The 23282-nt window shown below is 35.8% G+C and overlaps 1 protein-coding gene across 1 annotated transcript in view; it reads right to left on the bottom strand.

The window, feature by feature from the left end:
* Nucleotides 1-23282, bottom strand: part of LanA (laminin subunit alpha) — a 402631-nt gene that overhangs the window by 143878 nt on the left and 235471 nt on the right. Inside the window, exons 32-37 of the mRNA XM_081744326.1 lie at nucleotides 22578-22751; nucleotides 20892-21022; nucleotides 13417-13567; nucleotides 9447-9673; nucleotides 7299-7466; nucleotides 5359-5521 (exon numbers count right to left, since the gene is read on the bottom strand). Coding sequence (XP_081600452.1) covers nucleotides 5359-5521; nucleotides 7299-7466; nucleotides 9447-9673; nucleotides 13417-13567; nucleotides 20892-21022; nucleotides 22578-22751 — 1014 coding nt within the window. The remainder of the gene's footprint in view (nucleotides 1-5358; nucleotides 5522-7298; nucleotides 7467-9446; nucleotides 9674-13416; nucleotides 13568-20891; nucleotides 21023-22577; nucleotides 22752-23282) is intronic.

Raw genomic sequence — 23282 nt, 5'->3', positions numbered from 1 at the left:
TAATAATAATAATAATAATAATAATAATAATAAATCACAAAATGTAAGTCTGTATACGAAAATATAATTAGGTTAAAAAAGAATCTAACCTGGAGCATCTTGAATTAGTTTGTCGAAATACCAACTATTTGAAATGATATTTATTTGCCAGATTTGTCGATGAGGCTCAGAATGTAATAAGACCCTAAGTGAATATACAGCTTTGTTGAAAATAAGTGTAATGATATTGTTATTGCAAGTTATTTGTTCATACAGTATATAATCAGGATTTCATGAATATTTACATGAGAACACGTATACAAATGTGTTCAAAATAAATTCCATATACGAGTCATAATCGGCTATGGAAATGATTATATTGAAGGTGAGCGCTGAGCTCACCGATCGACCGTTCGCTTCACAAATCAACACTCGACCGTTCTCGGGTTAAAAAGCCTTCATTTTAAATACAGGATAAACTTAAATGCCATTAAAACTATAAACAGAACCTTAGAATGCCTTGGACGGCGAAGGAAGGAAAATTAAATATTTCTTGTGTGAAGACTGTATACGAAAATATAATTAGGTTAAAAAAGAATCTAACCTGGAGCATCTTGGATTAGTTTGTCGAAATACCAACTATTTGAAATGATATTTATTTGCCAGATTTGTCGATGAGGCTCAGAATGTAATAGGACCCTAAGTGAATATACAGCTTTGTTGAAAATAAGTGTAATGATATTGTTATTGCAAGTTATTTATTCATACAGTATATAATCAGGATTTCAGGAATATTTACATAAAATAGATACATAGCAGTACCCAGAAAAGCGTGAAGTAATTGTTTGTCTGTAAAAAGTTAAACATTCTTATCAGATAAAATTATTTAAAATTTACGTGTATCAGAGTGAACTGAGAATTCCACTGGGAATTGGACCCAACCCCAACTTCCTCATTCCCTGCTTACAATCTTACACACACATAATCCAAGAAGGGGCTCAAAAGTTCCTGGCTTTGTTCCCTTTAAATTAAAGTGTTGGCATATGAAAGCCTATATCTTACTATATAACGTGTTAAAATCAATTGAATCCTAATTTTACAGCATCTGTCATTCCAGGTAGAAGCTGAGATGAAAGAAGCGAAGAATCTGCAAGTCGTCGGAGCAGATGACCATTATGAAGTTCTTATGGCTCCAGGAAAAGTCTGCAAACGAAATTCATATGGAGATGTGTCAAACACTGGAGTGAGAAATGTTCTTCACACAGCTGTGTAAACACCTGGATATCACGTTTTAAGACTTGCCATTTCACGGTGAAAGATGAGCCCCGCAGAGAATGTCCTACAACTTCAAGAGACTAGCAAATACGCGATGCTATCCATGCGCTGATTATTGAGGACAGTTGAATATTCGCCAAAATGATTGTCCAGATACTTGACATCTCAAGGCTGGTTATATTATTACCACAGCCCTAAACATGCGCAAACTTTCAGCGAAATGGGTGCCGGAACTTTTGAGTACGGATCAAAAGAAAGAACGTGTCGAATCATCCAAAGCCACTTTGGCCCATTTTGAAAAGACAACTGACTTTTTGGATAGACTAGTGACAGAGGATGAGGCCTGACTCCATATTTATGATCCCGAAACCAAGAAACAGTCAAAGGAATGGCGCCATAGAGTTTCCTTGGTCTAAAAAATTTCAAAATTTCCGTACCCAGAAATCGGACAAAAAAGCCCTGGCGTCCGTTTTCTGGGACAAAGATGGCATTATAATGAAGGACTACCTACCGAATGGTGCCTCTACCACCAGAGAGTATTAGCTAATCTTTTAGACCAGCTAAAAGAGGCAATTAAGAGGAAACGCCGCGGAAAGCTCAGAAAAGCGATCATGATTTGCACGATAACGGACCCGTCCTCAAGTCCAATATTGTTGCCGCAAAACTGGCCACCCTGGGATTCCAATTGGTCCACCACAAATCTTACTCCCCAGACCTGGTCCCTTCTAATTATTTTGTTTTTCCAACCTGAGAAAACACCTGAAGGGTCACCGTTTTGAGGACATTTCTGACGTCACACAGGTTGCTATGACCTGGTTTGAGGGACATTTTTATTTATTTATTTATTTTATTTTATTTTTTATTTATTTATTTATTTTATTTTATTTTTTATTTATTTATTTATTTTTTTGCTAGAGAAGTTTCAACAACGCTGACATAAGTACATCGATCTCGATGGAAAATACATTGAATAAATATGTAATCTCGGACCTCTGACACTTGCTTTTCTTGGCAAACCCAGAAACTTTACAGCACTCGATCGTAATATATTAGTAATTTTATGTTCAAACAAGATATCAAAGTTTGCCATCTAGACATCGATTAACCACATTACATTTATTTATTGAAAAACTTGGTTATACCAGAGTATCAGAAGATCTAATATACTCTGTAATGAAATCATTAATTTAACGTAACCGTTTGATTACGTTCTGTAATATAAAGAAGAAAGCGAGGTAATGAAAATTAATGATGAGGGAAGGGTTTGTAAAATGAGGAGAGTGGAAGAAAACAAGAAAATTCCAAAGAAATCCAATTAAGTCACTCGGTCATGACTGGTTAATGGTTATTTGGAGTTTAGTGCCTGTTGTGTGACAAAATTTATTTGTTAGAAATAAACAATCCAGGTTTCACCTGAATAAACATGTATCTATGGTAACAGCTGTTACTGTGGATGGATGTTAGCTAGCAACCTTTGTCATATGATTGAGGCTTGGGAGCTGGTGCCCTCTATGAACTGTCGTGGAGGTGTGCCTGGCTTCCACTCGTCAGTTCTATGAGGAAGGTAAGCCATTCTACATCCAAATTTTCGGATGTAGTTCAATACCAAAAGAGGCATTATAAAGCAAATTATGTTGAAGCTATGGCAAGTTTTCAAAGTGTGTATTTGTTGAAATATTATTTAGCTGTGGAAGAAGTTAAAGTGAGTGTTAAACAGAAAGAAATGTTAAACGAAATTCAGATTCGACTATAATTTACGAATGAGAGAAAAAAAGACCTTAAGTTGGTTAGCACATTGGACATTGGTATGTATGTATTTTTCATATTATTTGCATGGATCTTGAACACTTGTTTAGATTGGGTAAGTATTATTTTTGGATCAAAAGATCCAATATATTTCAGGCAAAAATTTTCTTGTAGGCTTTATATTTGGAGAACTACATATAGTGTAGCCCAAGTCTAACTATCATTAAATTAGTATAATATGCTTATCCCGCAGAAAATACAAAAACTTGACTTAGGAGCCGTTCAAAAATTTTGTGGCCCCTGATCCCAAAAATTCAATATATTTCATTCATTCAAAAAGTTCCTTGTACGCCTTATATCTGAAGAACTACATATAGTGTAGCCAAATCCAAACTATCACTTAACTTAGTAGAATGTACTTATTCCTTACAAAATACGGAAACGCAATTTAGGGGTCGTTCAAAAATTTTGCAGCCCCTGATCCAAAAACTAATTATTGGGCAAGATCGCAATCTTTTGATGTATTTTTTTGGATCACTCCTAAAATTCTTGTTTATACATTACATGCTCCTGTTCTTGAATTCAGCCCATTTATAAGCCAATTGTAGATAGTCATATGTTACTATTTAGAGTTCATTTTGAGTTTAATGTCCCTTTCAACAGCGAGCCTATATGAGGCGGGAGCTACTGATTAGCGTGGAATCCGAACCACATGAGGAAATAGAATATGGGTCTCCTACGCGAAAGGCGCGTACGCCAACTGTTGTTACTATTTGGACTTGAGAAGTAGTTTCGTTTCGTTATTTGTTAATGCCTATTTTTATTTAATACTAGCTGAATATACCCATTCTTCGCATGGGGGCTGTATTTGGTAATCAGCGCCTGTGGGAATATCACCATTCATTTCAGCGACCGCGAAAACTGGATTTGACACTAATATCGGTCATTCTGGGCTATTTTTTCATGTCTCGGTATCCCCCCCCCCCCCGGTGATCCCAGACCCGCAGCCGAATGGGGTGAATACCATCAAAGTTTCACCATTGATCTCAGCGACCGCAAAAACTATGAATTCGACACTAGTATCGATTATTTTCTACTACTTTTACATGTCCCGGTAAACGCCCCTCTGAGAGCCCCTTGGTTCGAATTTTGAAAATGAACACTTCGTCTTGGCCTGGGGCCTGGACTAAGGTACCCGCGACCAAATTTTGGTAACTTTCAGCCCAGACTCCAGGCCGGTCCCGGTAAATGCTCCCTGAGATCCCCTGGTTCGAAATTTTAAAAAAACGCTTCGTCTTGATCTGGGGCTTGAACCAAGGTACCCCTAACCAAAATTTGGTAACTCTCGGTCCACTCGTCTAGTCCCCAAGCCGCACACAGGCAGACAAACAAACAAACAAATAAACAAACTTTTTATTTTATTTATATTAGATTAAATAAATTTTGTTATTCTTGTTTAGTTGAAAATTACCTCTTTAATTGGAAATCATACCTAAAAGAGAATACACCATCAAACATTCTATCCGAATCGTTTCTTTTATTTAACCTAAGAAACGTAACATGCCCCTTTTAGCATCAAAGTTATATGAAACAAGAACTTACAGCTCAATGTGGGATCCCAACCACATGAGCTCCCACTGGAAATGGAACCTTCGTCTCCCACGTCGGTGTGTACCCTAACCAAATATCCACGAGAAAGCTCTCAACCTCGAATTGAACTAGGGACCTAGAGGTGAGTACCCCACTACTGAAGTATGCTCCATATAGACTATCCATATTTAGCAGAACAAAACTTTTAGGAATGATCAAAAAATGGATCAAAAGATTGCGATCTTGGCCAAGAATTTTAGGAATGATCCAAAAAAAAAAAAAAAGTGCATCAAAAGATGGCGATCTTGACCAATAAAATTAGTTTTTGGATCATGTGCCACAAAATTTTTGAACGACCCTAAATCGAGTTTTCGTATTTCTTATGGAATAAGCACATCATACTGAATTAAGTGATAGTTTGAGTTTGGCCACACTATATGTAGTTCTCCAGATATAAGGGCTAGAAGAAAATTTTTGACTGAAATATATTGGACCTTTTGATCCAAAAAGTACTTTCTTTCCTATATTTCGTACTTCAAGTATCTGGCAGCGCTAAAAAATGAAAAAAAAATAAATAGGGACTTTAATCTGGGAAGACATGGAGGACTAAAAAAGACTATATAGGCAAAAAGTGCTCAAGCTTAGGTAGGCGAGAAAACGCCTTAAATTAAGTGTCAAATAAGGGTAAGTTACGTGCTTCTTTGGTGAGACGATAGAGGATTTTAGTAGTCCTTCGAATGGCTAAAAGGAAAATTCCTGCATACTAACCTGTTCCCTCATCTAAACTCAAAGCTAAAGCTGCAACCTCTCCAACAACATCATTTGCTTCCATGGATGCTTGTCTGATTGCTTCTTCTACTTCCAGAGCATGGTTGTATACTCTATCTCCACTATCAGCAGCTTCTAATCCATTTTCGTACACATATTCAGTCTGAAAGAAAAAAATAATAAAAACTCAGAAGAATTCAAAGCCAATCATCCCGACAATACCCGGACTTGAGTCCTATAGAAATGTTTGGCATCTCTTATACCTAAATTTACACAAACGGATATACAAATTCGCAATGAAACTACAGTTACTTCAGGCTCTATTACGAATGATACCACCTGTCACAGAATGTTTCAATGACTTAATGGATATCATGCCACGTAGGGTTGAAATTTCCGTAGTTCATAGCAGAGGGTTTTACTTATGTCAGGATTATAAAAGGTGTACCAAAAACAACTTTACACCTTTGAAAACTCATATTGATTTATTTATTTATCTTACAGACATGGTTTTGGTGTCATTTTGTAGCAAAATACATCATTTTTTTTAAACCTTATACCTAAAGAGGCTCAATGTGGCTTTCATTGTAATGCGGCACAGATCCTACCTGAGGTCTCACTTGCTATATAAAGTCTTTAGAAGTTCGGCGACGACCCGGAGATTTGTTTGTGTCTTACCGAACATCCAGTTTTAATAAAACACTTATGCCACTCATAAATAGTAGGCATACTGGTAGAATCTTTGTCCTACTTTGTACGAAAATTACGTTGCAGAGTTGTCACAGACTTGGATTCTTCAAACCAAAACAAACAGCTAGCACGCTCGAGAACAGTAAAGGCAACCATCTTTGCTGCAATTGCCGCTAGCGCTTCCAGTGACTTGTTTCTGAACTAGTGTTCTACGTGAGTCAAAACTTGATGTATTTTGCTACAAAATGACATCAAACTATGTCTGTAAGATAAATGAAAAAAATCAATATGAGGTTACAAAATTGTAAAGTCCTGTATATGTATACAGCAATAGGGAGAGAGAAAGACAAGATATTTAAAGGAGACTGTAGTCATTGTAACTTCAAGAAATTTCCGGATTGGGATAAACTCCACACGTTCAGGTTAAATTCTAGTCAATTTTGTTAATATCAAGCTTTTCCTACTTTTTCCAGGACCAAAAGTAAGTTTAGGTTACCTTTTCGTTTACCAGGTCAGGAGATATGTTATTTTATGTAGTACTTTCTTTCATAAAAATAATTCACTATTTATTCCACTTTGTTTTGTTTGTTTAACGTCCCACAATTATGCTTCGAGGTTAAAGAAAACGGTGAAGAGAAGATAGTGAACGAAATGGTAGAATAAAGTGGGAGGAAACAGAACTACAAGAAAAAACAAACACATGGTGTTTGTTCACACAAAGCTCAGTTAGTGCGTGCTGGGATCGAAATAGGGAGTCTACGAACCAGAAGTAAACGCTTTGTCAATGAGGCACCATGGTCCCCAACAACCAGTTTGTGTACATACACACATCTTTTATTACTAAGTTTATGTCACCTTATTACTTTATATAATCATTATTATGCTATTTTACTTGAATTCTCTTTCTCAAAATATTTCTTTCTTCTTTGGGTTTCAGTACGAGAAAGTTACAGAGAGAGGGAAATGTTACATTAAATGCATCTTATTTTGACCATTCAAAGGACATGTATAGTTCTACTTAAAACATACTTGCTACTTAACTCTCCCTAGAAATCCTATCTTTACCCATCAGCGCTACAAAGTCTATCTTTATCTATCAGCGAAAATAAACTTTTTTTTTGGTTGTTTTATATCTTTGAATCCAAAAATACTGAATTGTTTTAGGGAATATGGAAGTAAAGAGATAGGATACAGTTGTTTTTGAGTAAAGTGTATATGCAAAATTCACAACAAAAATATAGAATCGTTACCTGTCGATTTAGACTCCTAGATTCTTGCTCCAAACTTTGTAATTCTTGCTGTGTAGGTCCCAAATCCACTCCTAAAGGATCCAGTATGATTACTTTAGGATATAATTCATTTGCTGTATCGTTAAAATAAATAAGCCTTTGAGTTGTGAAGTAACTAACGGCAACAGTCTGAAAGAAAGAAAAAAAAAATTACTTATGTAAGCACTTTTCCGTCTTTTGAATATTTTTCAATATACGTATAGAAACAACGGAACATAAAGTTCATCACTTCGTCACTTACTACAGTACCTTTACTGTAACTATAAAACATTATAAATTAATAGTATTCTGTTATTGGAAAAATAAATAAATAAATAAAACAGCAAAGAAAACCAAAACTGAATGTTCATAACATGTACATAACTGGACCAAAGAAATACTGAGGTAACTAAATGGAAGATCAAAGACGTTAAAAGTATTGACAAAGTACAATAGAATCTATAATAAGTATGAGCATTTTCGCTGTTGACTTTATCAGATCGACAGATAGGAGAAGTGGAACTGATGTGAGATAGAGACAAATATAGGAAGAAAAGGAAAACTAAAGAACAGGGAAGTAGCTATGAAGTTTCCAGCTCAGCTTCATATAGGAATCCAGTCACGTGACAGAGCTCTTGTGTTCAAAGTGGTAGTGGAAATCTTTTTCCACTAAACCCTATCTGTTTTTAACTTGAAACTCTATCACGTTTTACAACTACTTTTCGTTCTTTAACATTTTTCTCTCAACTTCTTCTTATTTGATAAAATATTTAGCGACAGTGCATATAAGTTACCTGCTTTTTTTTTCAGTGGATGATACTTTTACTATTTCGCCACCTGAAATACACGTTCTCTGCACGGTGAGAATAGGTTTATGAAAATATTATAATCTCCTTCCCCCTTAGGAAGCATTACAGTAAAAATGTAATTACAAAAATCTATTAGATACTATACACTTGGCATAAATTTTCAAACACCTTAACACTCCCTAAAATAAGATTTTAATCTAAGTAGCATGGCAAAATCCCAGTTTGAGATGTGTACTATGTTCTAAAAGTCATCCAGAAGGGGCAGCCGTTTTTTCTTTACCCCGAAACCTATGAATTTAACACTAATTTCGTTCATTTTCGACATTTTAGTTTTCATCCCTTCTCACTCCTATGCCGATGAAAGTTGAGCTTGGCATTGGAAGTCACTTTTATCTCAGCGATCCCAAACATTACGAATTCGACACTAATATCGGTCGTTTTCGATCTTTTTTACATACCACCTCTTTTCTATTCCACTCCTCGCCGTGCTAAAAGTGTCTCACCCTAACATTAAGTTTGGTTGAAATTGCTCTAAGCGTTCCAAATTTATGCTGGAACATATGTACAAAAACAAACACACTCGCACACACATACATCGTTAGAAAATAAAGAACTGAGTAGAGTAAATAACGACAAACTACGCCTTTGGTATTATAGCTGTCAATTTCTGAGCCAGCTGGCATGCCCGAGATTGACTAAATTTAGGCTTAAATTCCATTAGGACTGTCACCAATCATCGTAGTGACCTCAGAACTAAGGATTCAACACTAACCTTGGTAATTTTGAACATTTTATTTTCCAACACTTTATTCATGTTATTTTTCATTCTTTTTGTCTTCATGCATGTGGCGGATGAATTTGGATTTAAACGGTATCTGGGGTGTCACTATTCATGTCAATGACCCCAGAAACTATGAATTCGATATCAATATTGGTCATTTTTTATAGCCTGTACATGTCACCTCCTTCTCATCACACACGCCTATCGGTAATAGGAGTGTCTTATCCGCACTGAAGTACAAAATTTTCAAACCACTTTTTAAATTTGTAATTCATATAATCCACTGTAGCAATGCGCTATAAGATACTTTTATACTTTAGATGAACATTGAAGCCTTGATTTATACCTCATCAGATTTTGATCCCATTTTCTCCACATACAAAAGATCCTAGCTAAACACTGGTCTGAAATCTTATGAGTCAGAATGTGCACAAAAGGTAAGTTTCGATTGTACCCATGATATGATACGTGTATTTTTTTTTCAACCTAAATGTTAAATATTAAAGCAATGAACACAGAAACATACAATTATATTTTTACCTCAAATTCTATCACAACTGGATCCAGAAGGCTTCTTAGTTCATCCGTCACATCTAGTAGATCGTGGATACAGCTCTCACATTCTATGCAGCCTTCTTCCGGAACGAAAACCCAACGGTATGGACAAAGCTCGCACTTATCGCCAATGACACCAGGCAAACACTCACACTGTCCAGTATTTGGATTGCATGTAAATCCTACTGAATATTCAACATTACATTCGCAGCCTGAAAAGATTTGAGTAAATAGTGTCAGATAAAACTATGATATATGAAAGAATAGGCGAATGTTGTTACAGAAAATAGATACTCATATAAGAAAGCTGATAGTTCTGGTCTAACTATCATCACTGCAGAAGATTAAATACAGTGCAAATTAAACGCAAATTAAGTGTTAAGAAACAGAATTTGCTCTACGAGAACACATTATAAAATATAGCCTTTAGCTAGCAGTATTGGAAACACCTCGATGCCTTCAAGCAGTACAATGACATTTACATTTCAAGTTGAGTGATTTCAGCTTTTCTAGGCTTGGTGGTAGAGCGTTCCCCTTTGGTGAAAGGGATCCCTGATTCGATCCCAGCTCGCGCCAAGTGAACTTTGTGGTGGACAAACACCGTTACGTGGGTTTCATCGAGGTCCTCCCGTTTCCCTCTTTCCATCATTTCATTAAATTTTCATCATCACCGTCTCCTTTAGCCTAGCCGACATAACCCTGGGACGTAAAACTTAAAGATTTGTACTTAGTGCCAATCACTAAACGAGTCAAATTCAGCATTATCAAATATAGGGACATGATCTGAATAAGAAATAAAGAACCATGGCTGAAACAGGTACCCGAAGTCTGGGCACGAAACGTTGGGCAATATTTCTCTGTAGGGGATAACAAGAAGAGTGAAGCTACGACCGAGCTAGCACGCCATTAGTAGATTAAATAAATATAATTTCAGAAATAAAACAGGCTTTAGACACGTGTAATAGAAGATTTAAGACAATTGGTTACAAAAACAGAAAAAAATCTTCTTAAAAGTATGTAAGAAAAGAAAGAGGAAACAGTTCGAGAGGAGGAAAAAAATAGGATAAAGTCACAGAAAAGTACAGCATAGTGCAGCAAAACAATAAGCGGGTAGTGCAGAAGAAAAATAAATTATGAAGGAAAAAATGGAGGTGCGAAAAATAGAGAACACGAAAATAAAAGAAAGAGCGTAAGGAAAAACTCAGACACAGAATGGTAAACTTTGAAGTAAATTCTGTAAAGAATACACAAAGATCTGGAAGGAGGCAAGAAAATGGCCCGTAAAATAATTAAAAATAAAATAACAAACAAAGAACGTGACAGAAAGGAACATCAAGACTGAACGAACGTTTTCGTGATGCCAAGTTGAAAAATGTCCTAACATCAGGTTGTTCAAAACACCTGAGGAATACAAAACATAAAAACTAAGAAGTGGAAGTGCTCAAAGAAACTCCATCGTTCTTAAAAAGTCTCATACGAGAACTTTTTCACTCGAACGATGGAATTAGAATTAAATGAAAACATGAACAGTCTGCTCAGAAGTTAGAATAACATAATTTACACATTCACCTCGTTAACAACCACAGAAAAAAAGAACAAGAATTTAAGATTTGTATACTGTAAACCCTGAAGGAGTTTTGAGAAGCGTAACATGTTAATGTTTGTTCTTATTATTTGTCATTAATTCACACTCTTTCTATCCCCACTGAAACATTTTCCTTACCTATGTTTTGACAGTGTTGGCAGCAGTCAGCAAAAGGAACAGGATACAGAAAGTACGGCGAGTACTTTCAGGATTAATTTGTAGGACTGTTCTTCACAAGACTTACATTACGAGGGAAGATCGGAAACTAAGGTTACAAGGAAGATATTTCTGGAGTTTCGTCTGTTATAAAGGAATCAGGAGTGTGCGGTAATTTTAATACATAGAGTTGGCAACTGTGCAGAATTTCAGCCACCCGCCCCCTAGGACGCTAGTTGTAGGTAAACACAAATGGCGACTCGTTTGGAAAAGTGCTCTCGCAAAGAAGTTCGCTCAATTATTCGATTTCCGTGGAAAAAAACATGTAACCGTGGCTGAAATTCACTGATACTGTGAGATCTTGACACGATTGGGCGGAGCAATCAGGAGGAAACGGCCAGAACTTTTCACCAAGGGTGTCATCTTCCTTCAAGAGAACGCACGCCGGCAAACAGCCCAGAAGACCACCACGCGGTTGAAGCAGTTTCGCTGGAACATCATCGACCACCCTCCGTACAGCCCGGACCTTGCTCCAAGCGACTTTTATCTGTTCCTGCACTTGAAGGAGCACCTCGGATGCCGTCACTTTACTTCAGACGAGGAGGTGAAACACGCGTGACAAGAAAGTTGAGTACGCAAGGACAGAACTTTTATCACGAGGAAATCTTCAAATTCATCCCACGATGCGACAAATGCCTCAACTGATATATACTGTGTCGAAAAATAACTTTTTGTATGTACTTTCTGTTCGCTGTATTGGTTGTATGAAATAATATATACAGGTTTCACTGGAGGCTTTATAATTTTACTTTCTGATCATCACTCCTAATATCAGAATGTAATTTATGTTTTGTCTGGCATATATAATTAAAACATTACAGTCACTAAGTTTATGCAACAAAGTTATATTTACGTGCAAATAGTTAAGTTATTAATGATTAGTGACACTGAAATGGTCGTTGAATACAGAGCAACAGCGTATCGACTCATTATTTAAACAAGTTGTTCCTCACAAGCCTTCGGACCGTTGTATATTATAGGCTATCGAAACTCCATACAATATTTATGCAATTATTCAAGGATTTTGTTATACATAACATTGAGTTGATTTAAATCTTTAAGAAGTGATGGCACCTACCAACATTCATTTTATTTAGAGTCAAGTAGGAATGCAATACCGCAGGAAGCGATATTTATTAGTACGGCTGTTTACTATTAGGAGTGACACAAGGGACTGAGACGTTTGCCTATCATTATCAGGATGCATGTGGTATAAATTTAAATGGAAATTTTGGTCAATAATTTTGAGTTTGGCCCTGCATTGCCTCTCTGAAATTAAATTGCTTCTTCCTCTACATACACCAATTTGTACCTGGTTCTAGCCAACCGTTCAAGCCAGTTTATTTCAAATATCATGGGTTTATAACTTCTTCAGACATTGTAATGTATAATATTCTCCAATAAAAAATCTAACAGAAAACCAATCGTCTCAATACACATTCTAAATCCATCATTATGCTCTACACCTTAAAAATTTATATAAATACACTATCTGAAATATTTAACCTTATACGAAAAAAAAACCTTATACCTCCATGACGCTCCGTGCTTATTCAGCGTCCTTCCACTAAACGTAGAACAACCAACACCATTTACAATTAAGCCCGCCAGTATGATGCTATGAGTGGTATAACTAAGTTTGCTTTACACGCAATAGGAAATAACCGTACCCGTACCTGCTGCTAATATTATACAATGTCTCAAAAGTCTCCTGACATAGGGTAACTCTGTTATTATCAGAGTTACAACTAAATGTAAGAGGGGAAACCATCTCCAAATATAATGTTTTCAATCTAAAATAAAGGATTTTTTTTTTTTAAATCGGACGAGCCGTTTAGTCTGTACACTCTTTATGCGCCCAATGTTAAATGAAAATGCAACGTTGCCATTTACCTGGGCCTACAACATAAATGAATGAAGTTACTGTCTTTTACGCTAACGTGTCGATGGCCAGCCCTCATTTCAAACAGTACAGCCCAAACGCCTCGTTCGATTAAAAAAAAATCTTTACTTTAGATTGAAAACATCAGATTTGGAAACGGTTTCCCCTCTTAAATTTTGTTGTAACTCTGAACGGAGTTACCGTATGTTAGGGGATTGTTGAGACACCCTGTATATATCATTATAAACAATACTGTATCCATGTTTACTTACTAATACATCCGTCAGGTCCATAATCCCAATATCCTGCGATACATCTGTCGCATGTTCTACCAGTAACACCAGGTTTGCATCGACATTGACCTGAGTTGTCATCACACTGGGAACTTTCAGATGCAATGCTACAGTTGCATGCTGAACAACCCTACAGAAATAATAATAAACATTTATAAATTTCATTTCATAATATTACTAAAGCATAAGAATACAGTGAGTTTAAATTCAGTGTGTTGACAAATCAAGCAATAAAACAGAAATTAAAGTATCTGAATAATTTTCCTTAATTTAAAATTAATGAACATAAATTAAATTCGGTAACTCTCTATAATGGTGTCCCCCATTATTACGTTCGGTCCAAAGTTCCTGAATAATAAGAACAATTGTTTCTAGTCATTAGATTCTGGGCATAATGCTTTTCAGGAATCTTTTGTTCCTACCACAAGGTGCAATATTTCGTTTCATATGCAAACCTTTTACATTTCTATAGGCAATAGTATCCTCTTCACCTATCTGTTTTGTCTTATTTTATATGTAATAATAAGTATCCTTTGCTTACACTTGGCCTTTGCACTCAGTGTTTAAACTTTAGGGTCGAATTTGAAGTTCTTTCATGATCCTTGTGCGTATCACAGTAAATATTCTTCAATGTGGTTACCAAAACAACTAAAGCTTATATAAATAAATAGGCTCAGTTCCAAATAGTGTATATGTTAACATTGATAAAATATGTCCTACAACAGTTGCACAAATCAGGAAACTTATTAGTAATTACTGTAAAATAACAGTTTAGACGGACCTCCAACTGTAATAACGTACAAGTTATCACAAGTGTGTCCAAAACTTAATGAAAAGTATGTAACATGGTTAGGTTAAGTGGCCGTCTGCTTCTATTTTGTTTGTGGATACCTCGAAGCAGTGTTGCCAAATCTCAAGATTCAAAAGTAATTAGCGAGATTGTGCTCGAAAAGTAGCAGATTTGAACTATTTGTAGCTCAAATATATATATCTCCTTGTTGATTTAATGGAAACACACCTGAAGTTGGAAATACGTCAGATGTCCAGGTTGGCAATGGTCAGGCGACGACCGCAGTTTCGGACTGTTGTCTGTGGTGTATTACGGTAAACTCCACACTACGTCACTACATCATGATCAGCAGAACTGCAGTGCGCAGTGAACTGGGCAGATGGTGATAGTATAAAATAGATGGCCTTTCTGATTTCCAAGGAGACATGTTTGGTTAAGTCAATTTTGTTGGCTCTGAAATACTCCTTACAACGTTTACAGTATGCTTTTTAACTGTAATTCCTCACTTCTTTAATTCATTTGCTAAATTCTTTATCTGAGAACCATGGTTTTGGAAGTTTTCATTGAAACTCCACGTACTCATTATGTTAATATGGATAATACAGCAACATAATTAAATTTCCGATGTTTACGTTTACACAGCTCCATACAAATATTAGGCCAAAGCATTAATCGAGACAGCAACACGGTCACTGATACTGCAACAGCTCAAACTCAATGAAAATCTAGTATTGTTACATCTGGAAATCAAAAGGTACTAAACCAAGAATTAAGCTAGTATCGAACATGTAATTTTTAGTAAAAGTATTTTTCATTGTAAATACAATACTCAACAAAGAAAACTTTTATTGTATTATATAAAACTAATAATTTGCGACTTCATATATGAAAATAAAGTATAACGTGGGTTCCTGTCACCACGGCATGGCGCGTCCTCAGGTTGCGGATCGAGGAGAAGGCCTCTAGATATAGAGGTTAGCTGCGAATATACTGAATAAGCAGTCGCGGACAGACGACTAGGAGTGGTCCTCCAGCTTGGGGGTTTGGGTAAGGCTAACACCCTCATCCTATAAAAAAAGGTACTTGTTCAGAAACATTCACAAAAGCCTCGGACAAGGACTGATAACTTGGCACGACCTCAGCAAAAGAAAATGGACATGAGATTTGGAACATGGAATATTAGAAGTCTTTATAGGGCAGGCGCGTTAAAATCTGTAACGAATGAGTTAGAGAAATACAGGATGGATCTAGTAGGAGTTCAGGAAGTTAGGTGGGAAGGAAATGGATCTGAGAATTCCGGAAATTTTACGTTCTTTTACGGGGAAGGCAATAAAAATCACCAGTTAGGAACAGGGTTTTTCGTTCACAAACGAATATTACCAGCAATTAAACGGGTTGAATTTGTTACTGACAGACTTTCTTTTATTACTCTCAAGGGACGGTGGTGTGATATTATTGTTTTAAATGTACATGCTCCAACTGAAGATAAGGGTGACGATATAAAAGATAGTTTTTACGAAGAAGTGGAACGGATATTTGACCAACTCCCGCGATACCATATGAAGATTCTATTAGGGGATTTCAATGCGAAGGTAGGACGAGAGGATATTTTCAAACCGATTATAGGAAACGAAAGTTTGCATAAGGAAAGTAATGACAACGGTGTTAGACTCGTGAACTTTGCAACATCCAAAAACCTAATCGTGAAGAGTACAAAATTCCCACATCGCGACGTTCATAAATACACTTGGACATCACCAGACGGAAAAACACATAATCAAATTGATCACGTTTTAGTAGATAGAAGAAGGCAATCTAGCATAATTGACGTCCGGTCGTTTAGAGGGGCTGATTGTGACACTGATCACTACCTGGTAGTAGCGATAATACGGGAGAGATTATCGCTCAATAAACGTAATATTCAATGTCCGAAAACGGAGAGATTTAATTTAAAGAAATTAGAAGAGAGCCAGGTAAGAGAGAAATACCAGATTGAAGTTTCGAATAGATTCTCGGTTTTAGAAGACTCGGATTGCACTAGTGTTGAGGATACTTGGATTGAAATTAGAGATAGCATTAAAAGTTCAGCAATAGAAAAATTGGGACACGCGGAAATACGTAGGAACAAACCATGGTTCGACCAAGAATGCATTAAACTAGTAGAGAAGAGAAAACAGGCAAAATTACGGTGGCTACAAAATCCGAATGAAATAACTACAGAAAATTTCGCAGATATCAGGCGGGAAACTTCCAAAACTTTTAGAACAAAGAAACGCGATTTTTTGAAAGCTAAAATTAAGGAACTTGAAGATAATAGTAAAAATAAAAATATTCGGGACATGTATAAGGGGATCAGCGAATTTAAGAAAGGCTATCAACCTCGTGCTTATATGTTAAAGAAAGCTGACGGAACAGTTCTCACTGATACGGATAGCCTCTTAAATAGATGGAAAGATTTCTTTGACGATTTGCTGAACACGCAGCCAAAAACTAATGTGCGTGGAGAAAAGGAGATACACACCGCAGAACCGTATATTCCAGAACCCAATCGAATAGAAGTAGAAGCCGCTATAAAGAAATTAAAGAAACACAAATCTCCGGCTGTAGATGAAATTCCGGCTGAGTTAATTTTAGCTGGAGGCGAAAAATTGTGGAACAAGATACACAAACTCATTCTCCTTATCTGGAACAAGGAAGAATTGCCACAAGAGTGGAAAGAATCAATCATTGTTCCAATTCACAAGAAAGGCGACAAAACTGACTGTAATAATTATCGAGGCATTTCTCTTCTGTCAACATCCTATAAAATCCTTTCAAATATTCTATTAGCAAGATTGACCCCATACGCAGATGAAATTATTGGAGATTATCAGTGCGGATTTAGACGAAATCGATCAACTATCGACCAAATATTTACCATTCGCCAAATACTCGAAAAGAAGTGGGAATACAATACCCCGGTACATCAACTATTTATTGATTTTAGAAAGGCTTACGACTCGGTTAGGAGAGAAACATTATACAACGTTCTTACAGAACTTGGAATACCGAGAAAGCTAATTAGATTAATTAAGATATGTTTAAGTGAATCCCAAAGTAAAGTCCGGGTAGGAAAATTTTTCTCCACGAGCTTTCACGTCGAAAATGGCCTGAAACAAGGAGATGCGTTGTCGCCATTATTATTTAACTTTGTGCTGGAATACGCCATAAGGAAAATCAAAGATAGCAACCAGGGCCTACAGTTGAACGGTATTCACCAGGTTATGGCATATGCTGATGATGTAAATTTAATAGGGGATGATAGGAGAAAAGTAGAAATAAATGCAGAGATCTTATTAAACGCTTGCAGGGACATGGGTTTAGAAGTAAATGCAGAGAAAACTAAATACATGGAAGTGCGTCGGGACCGTAATACGGCAAATTGTGGAGGCGTTAAAATATTAAATAATACTTTTGATAAAGTGGATACTTTCAAATATTTAGGATCAATATTAACATACGAAAATCATATTCACGAAGAAATTAAATGTCGACTAAAAGCAGGGAATTCGTGTTACTATTCGGTTCAAAATCTCTTGTCGTCGCGAATTCTGTCGAAGAATTTGAAGCTTAGAATATATAAAACGATAATCATGCCTGTTGTTCTGTATGGTTGCGAAACATGGTCGCTTACTCTGAGGGAAGAACATAGACTGAAAGTATTTGAGAACAGGATCCTGAGAAGAATATTCGGACCCAAGAGGAACGAGAAAGGGGAATGGCGGAAACTTCATAACGAGGAACTACATAGTTTATACGGTTTACCCAACATTGTTAGGGTCGTCAAGTCTAGGAGGCTTAGGTGGGCAGGTCATGTAGCCAGAATGGAAGAAAGTAGAAACGCTTTCAAAGTCTTGACTGGAAGACCCATAGGAAAACGACCATTAGGAAGACCTAGGCGCAGATGGGAGGATAATATCAAGATGGATCTCGAAGAGATAGGAATACAAAGTAGAAACTGGATCCAATTAGCTAAGGATAGAAGTCAGTGGAGAGCTTTTGTGAACGCGGCACTGAACCTCCGGGTTCCATAGGCCATAGAGTTAGTTAGTTAGTTATATGAAAATAAGAGAGTAGCAAATTCTTAAGAGTTATAGCATGTAGATAATTAAAAGTAGCCCAAAAAGTAGTGTGTCGCCCAACTTTAAATTTTGATAGCGAGGACACTTAAAAAGTCGCCCAAAAATCCGCCACTTGTAGCCCAATCTGGCAATACTGCCTCGAAGATGTTTGACTTTCATAAGAAAACTTGATGTGTGATACAAAGAACATGTTAAGTTGTAGCCGATCTGTGGCTTGCATGTATACATATCACTGCATTTGTTGTTTTGAATGTAAATAGAATAAAGTTCTTATTCGGTTATTAGTCGAACTATTCTTAAATATTTCTGAAACATGATTCTTTACCTTAAAACCACGAGTTGTTGCGCACAAGTCTTCGGCCCGCTGTACACTATAGATTAAAATCACTCTAATTAAAAGTTCTACTCCAGAGTGTCCACACAATTTTGGCGGAAAAAAATCCCCCACTTTTCCCTGACTTTCCATGACTAAAGTTCCAAATTTCCTTTAGAGAAAGAAATCCCAGTCTCTACCTTCCCAATAGCTGGCTTTATGCTCTCTCCACTTCTGTTTCTTTCTTTTTACAATTTTCTTTAATCCAAAAGAATGTAAATTTATAAATATATGCATTAGGCCGATATTACACTTACTATTTCATAAATTCAATAACTGAACAATGGACCTAAGACGACTTTTCCCTGACTTTTGCTGACCAATCTGCCATTTCCTTGACTTTCCCTGATACATTTTACTCCCTTGACGTTTCCCTGACTTTCACTGACTTTCCAAATGCGGATACCCTGTACTCGTTTCCATTCAAGTAATTTATTTATTTTCGAGTTTGTGCATCAACCACTATGCAGTTTCACAAATAATAAATAATGCTCAACTCTAAACTTGGTTGTTAAGGTCCTTGTCCAAATAATGAACAGGAAAGCACTTTTATCTTCTGTATAATCACTACCCATTTTAATATAATTAAACTGAAATGATACAGTTTAAGTTGCAATTAAGTCGCCACAATATATTACCGTAAAAGTACACAAATATTTATGTTAAACTCTAAATTCTACTATTTTGAAATAATTCAATTGAAAAACTAGTTTTAAAGTTGAAATTAAATCATTATAATAAATCAGCAAATTGCCTGCACGCCAGCTCCATCTATTGGCGTCAGACAGGCAAGCAGGTAGCAATACAAATTGCTGTTACTTTTTAGACTGTTTAATATTAGGAACTAGCGTCAATTACTCGCTTCACTGGGCTCAAATAAGAAAAATTAGTAATATGTTCCGTTAATCACTTTTTACTATTATTTAAGCGATCTATGATATCGGTCATTTTCGATCATTTATGTATATATATATATATATATCTTCCTCCTCCCATTCCCCTAAGTTGCGAGGCTGAATTTGCATATAAACGGCATCGAAAGTGTCATTGTTCATCTCAGTGACCATGAAAAGCATGAATTCGGTACTAATATCTGTCATTTTTGATGATTTATATATATATATATATATATATATATATATATATATATATATATATATATATATATATATATATATATATATATATATGTGTGTGTGTGTGTGTGTGTGTGTGTGTGTGTGTGAAAATAAAATCTTTCAGATTTACGTCCCACGGTTATGTCGGTTAGGCTAAAGGAGACGGTGATTATGAGAAATGAATGAAATGGTGGAATGAAGTTAGTGGGAGGAAACGGGAGAACCCCGAGAAAACCCACAAGCACGGTGTTTGTCCACCGCAAAGTCCACACGGCGCGAGCTGGGATCGAACCAGGGACCCCAAGCATCAGAGGTGAACGCTCTACCACTGAGCCACCGCACCCTATATATATGCATGAATTTACATGTAAACGGCATCGGAAGTGTCATTGATCATCTCCGGGATCCCGAAAACTAAGGATTCGGCACTAATATCGGTCATTTTCGATCGTTTTTATGTATCTCCTCCCTCCCCTTCCCCTAACTTGTACCATCAAAGTGAAATGATAAAAAAACATCCTAGGCCCATACTTCATCCATGTGGCAAATTTGATCGAGATCGTTGGGTGGTTCAAGAGTTATGTTTTGAAAATTTGATCGAGATCGGTTGGGTGGTTCAAGAGTTATGTTTTGAAAATTTGATCGAGATCGGTTGAGTGGTTCAAGAGTTATGTTTTGAAAATTTGATCGAGATCGGTTGGGTGGTTCAAGAGTTATGTTTTGAGAATTTGTTCTATGTTTTGAAAATTTGATCGAGATCGGTTGGGTGGTTCAAGAGTTATATTTTGAAAATTTGATCTATGTTTTGAAAATTTGATCGAGATCGGTTGGGTGGTTCAAGAGTTATGAAGTCACGAACATAGTCACTTTCGTTCTGATTTATATAGATTAGCTGAGGCACAGAATAAAGGATTGAGATGCTTCTCTTTTATAATTACGATTCGATGTGTAATTTAAATTTGTTAAGAGTACTAGTAAGAAAGATTACATTAAACCTAATTTCGAGTAAAAACGATAGTAGACTACAAAATAAAACTTATACTTAATAGTACCTGACATGAGTTAAAACCGTAGTACTTAGAAGCACAGCGATCACATTTTTCCCCTACGACATTTGGTAAACATTCGCACTGTCCTGTGAAGCTATCACATCGTTGAGTACCACACTCATCGCAGCTGCAACCTATTGAAAGATATTTTTTGGAAAATTAGTGACCAAAAGTTTAGTATTTGATAACATCAAGATATACATGAATCCATAATAAAGGTACAGTTGCCTGAAAAAACGCATATGTTCACACTACTATGTATGTTTTGCTAATCATTTGAACAAAATACCTAATTTGAGTAGGGATTTTGGTAATCTATAGAGCATTAAATTGCTTCCACGTCAATGGAAACTACGAAATAGTTTGTCCATTTTATTTAAATGTAATTCACTAAAAGACACACAGTTGTGAGATATGCACTTTTGCAAGCAACTGTACAGCACTTTAAACAATATATTTAACAATAATTTCTTCCCTCAAACATTTCTGGGAAAGTGCTAATGTTATACTTTATTTCACAGAATTTCATTTTTTTCTACAACTGAATTTGTCTCTGAAAGGAGCAAATATACATCCAAATATTCTCGACATTAGAAGAAATATCAATCAAAGCTTGTTTAAAGAAATGAAGTCTCATATAAAAAATTATGGTTAGCAATTAGATAAAAGAGTTGAGTTGATATTGGGTTTAATATTCCTGTCCGCAGCGAGGCTATATGAGACAGGATCTACTTATTAACGTGGAATCCGAACCACATAAACTCCTGCCGGGAATCGAACTCAGGTCTCCCACGCTAAATTAGATAAAAGAGGTGATGTATAGAATATGAGGTCGAAATGGTACTATATCAATAAAGGTTATTATTATTATTATTATTATTATTATTATTATTATTATTATTATTATTATTAATAATAATAATAATAATAATAATAATAATAATAATAATAATAATAATAATAATATACACTACTATATATCGGTTTAAACCGCTGTTGAGTTTAAAGCTGTCTCTACGAAGATACAGGTTAAAATAAGATTTCTTCTCCGAAGAACATCCTGATCATGTGACAGGTGTCCGGAATTATTGATTTTTATAGGTTTCTTAGGAGATATTTTGCGTTTTATCTGTTCCAATGTATTACAGTGTTTTTAGGAACAAGTTGTATCTGATATAATGATTAGTTCTTGGTATGTTACAAGTGGAACTGCCACATCTATGAGAGTTACGTCCTGGTTAATTTTATTGATGATAGTGATGTCAGATCTGTTTGCAGATACAGTATTATTATTACTATTGAAGTCATTATACTTCATTTAAATTCTCCATTTATACTACTTCATTTGAATTTCTCCTGTTCAACTAAAAGCAAATTGTTAGTGTTATATATTCAAGAAAAACTTGTATAAAAAGAGCATATTTTAAACTTGAATAGTAAACTACCTGCTTATATTTCGCTCTATATATACTAAAAGTCATTGTCTCCCAACATAACTAGCTAACTCTATGGCCTATGGAACCCAGAGGTTTCCATAGGCCATAGAGTAAATTCATCACCGCAGCTAGATTGTCATCGGCCATTGTGTATTCTTTCAGAACTATAAATTTACATAATTTTGTTTTTGTTTGTATATCAAAAGTAAATATTCTCTAAGTTTACATGCTCACTGTCAATATTACAACTTACTTTGACAATCCTTAAGAACAACAGCATCTCCGAAGAACCCTGGTGCACAGAGGCTACACGCTTCTCCATATGTGTTATTCAAACACCTCAAACAGTCACCAGTTACAGAATCGCATGAAGCTGGATCATTTGGATTTATGTTGCCTGAACACTCGCATGACTTACAGTAATCTCCTGCAACAAAAAATGAATTGAAATGAAATCTCTAATCTAACATCTCACATTGTAGCCTACAGATTAAAGTAAATGAACTATAAATAAAAGTGAATGATTATCAAAAAATTGTGGAATGAAAACTGAAAGCAGGACTGCCGCGAGATAACTCAAGGGAACAGTATTCTCAACACTTCCTTTTAATCCTTGTGTACTACGGTGGGTCCTTTTGGGACCCCAGAGATATGCAGTATATCTCTTAAATGAACGCGAGTATCTAAATTCTTTTTTTTTTCTTTTTCTTTCTTTCTTTCTTTCTTTCTTTTTTTTTCTTTTTTTTTTTTTTTTTTTGTATTTTCTCCCCAATGTATGTTTAATATATTGAACACAAAATATCGTTTCCTGTTGTTTTGCTTTTATGTAAAAAAAAAAAATGTTTACCACTGTGGTCGTAAAAGGACCTCAAGGTAATAACCATATAAGTAATCAATTATTTGTCTTTTTTTCTTTGTTCTTACCAAACAAGCAAAATTAGTAGTTTACATAATGCCC

Source organism: Thermobia domestica, chromosome 17 (genome assembly GCF_964235325.1).
Source record: "Thermobia domestica chromosome 17, izTheDome1.hap1.1, whole genome shotgun sequence".
Classification (NCBI taxonomy): Eukaryota; Metazoa; Arthropoda; class Insecta; order Zygentoma; family Lepismatidae; genus Thermobia; species Thermobia domestica.
The sequence above is the reverse complement of the archived record's forward strand: the minus strand, read 5'-3'. Positions and strand labels throughout refer to the sequence as shown.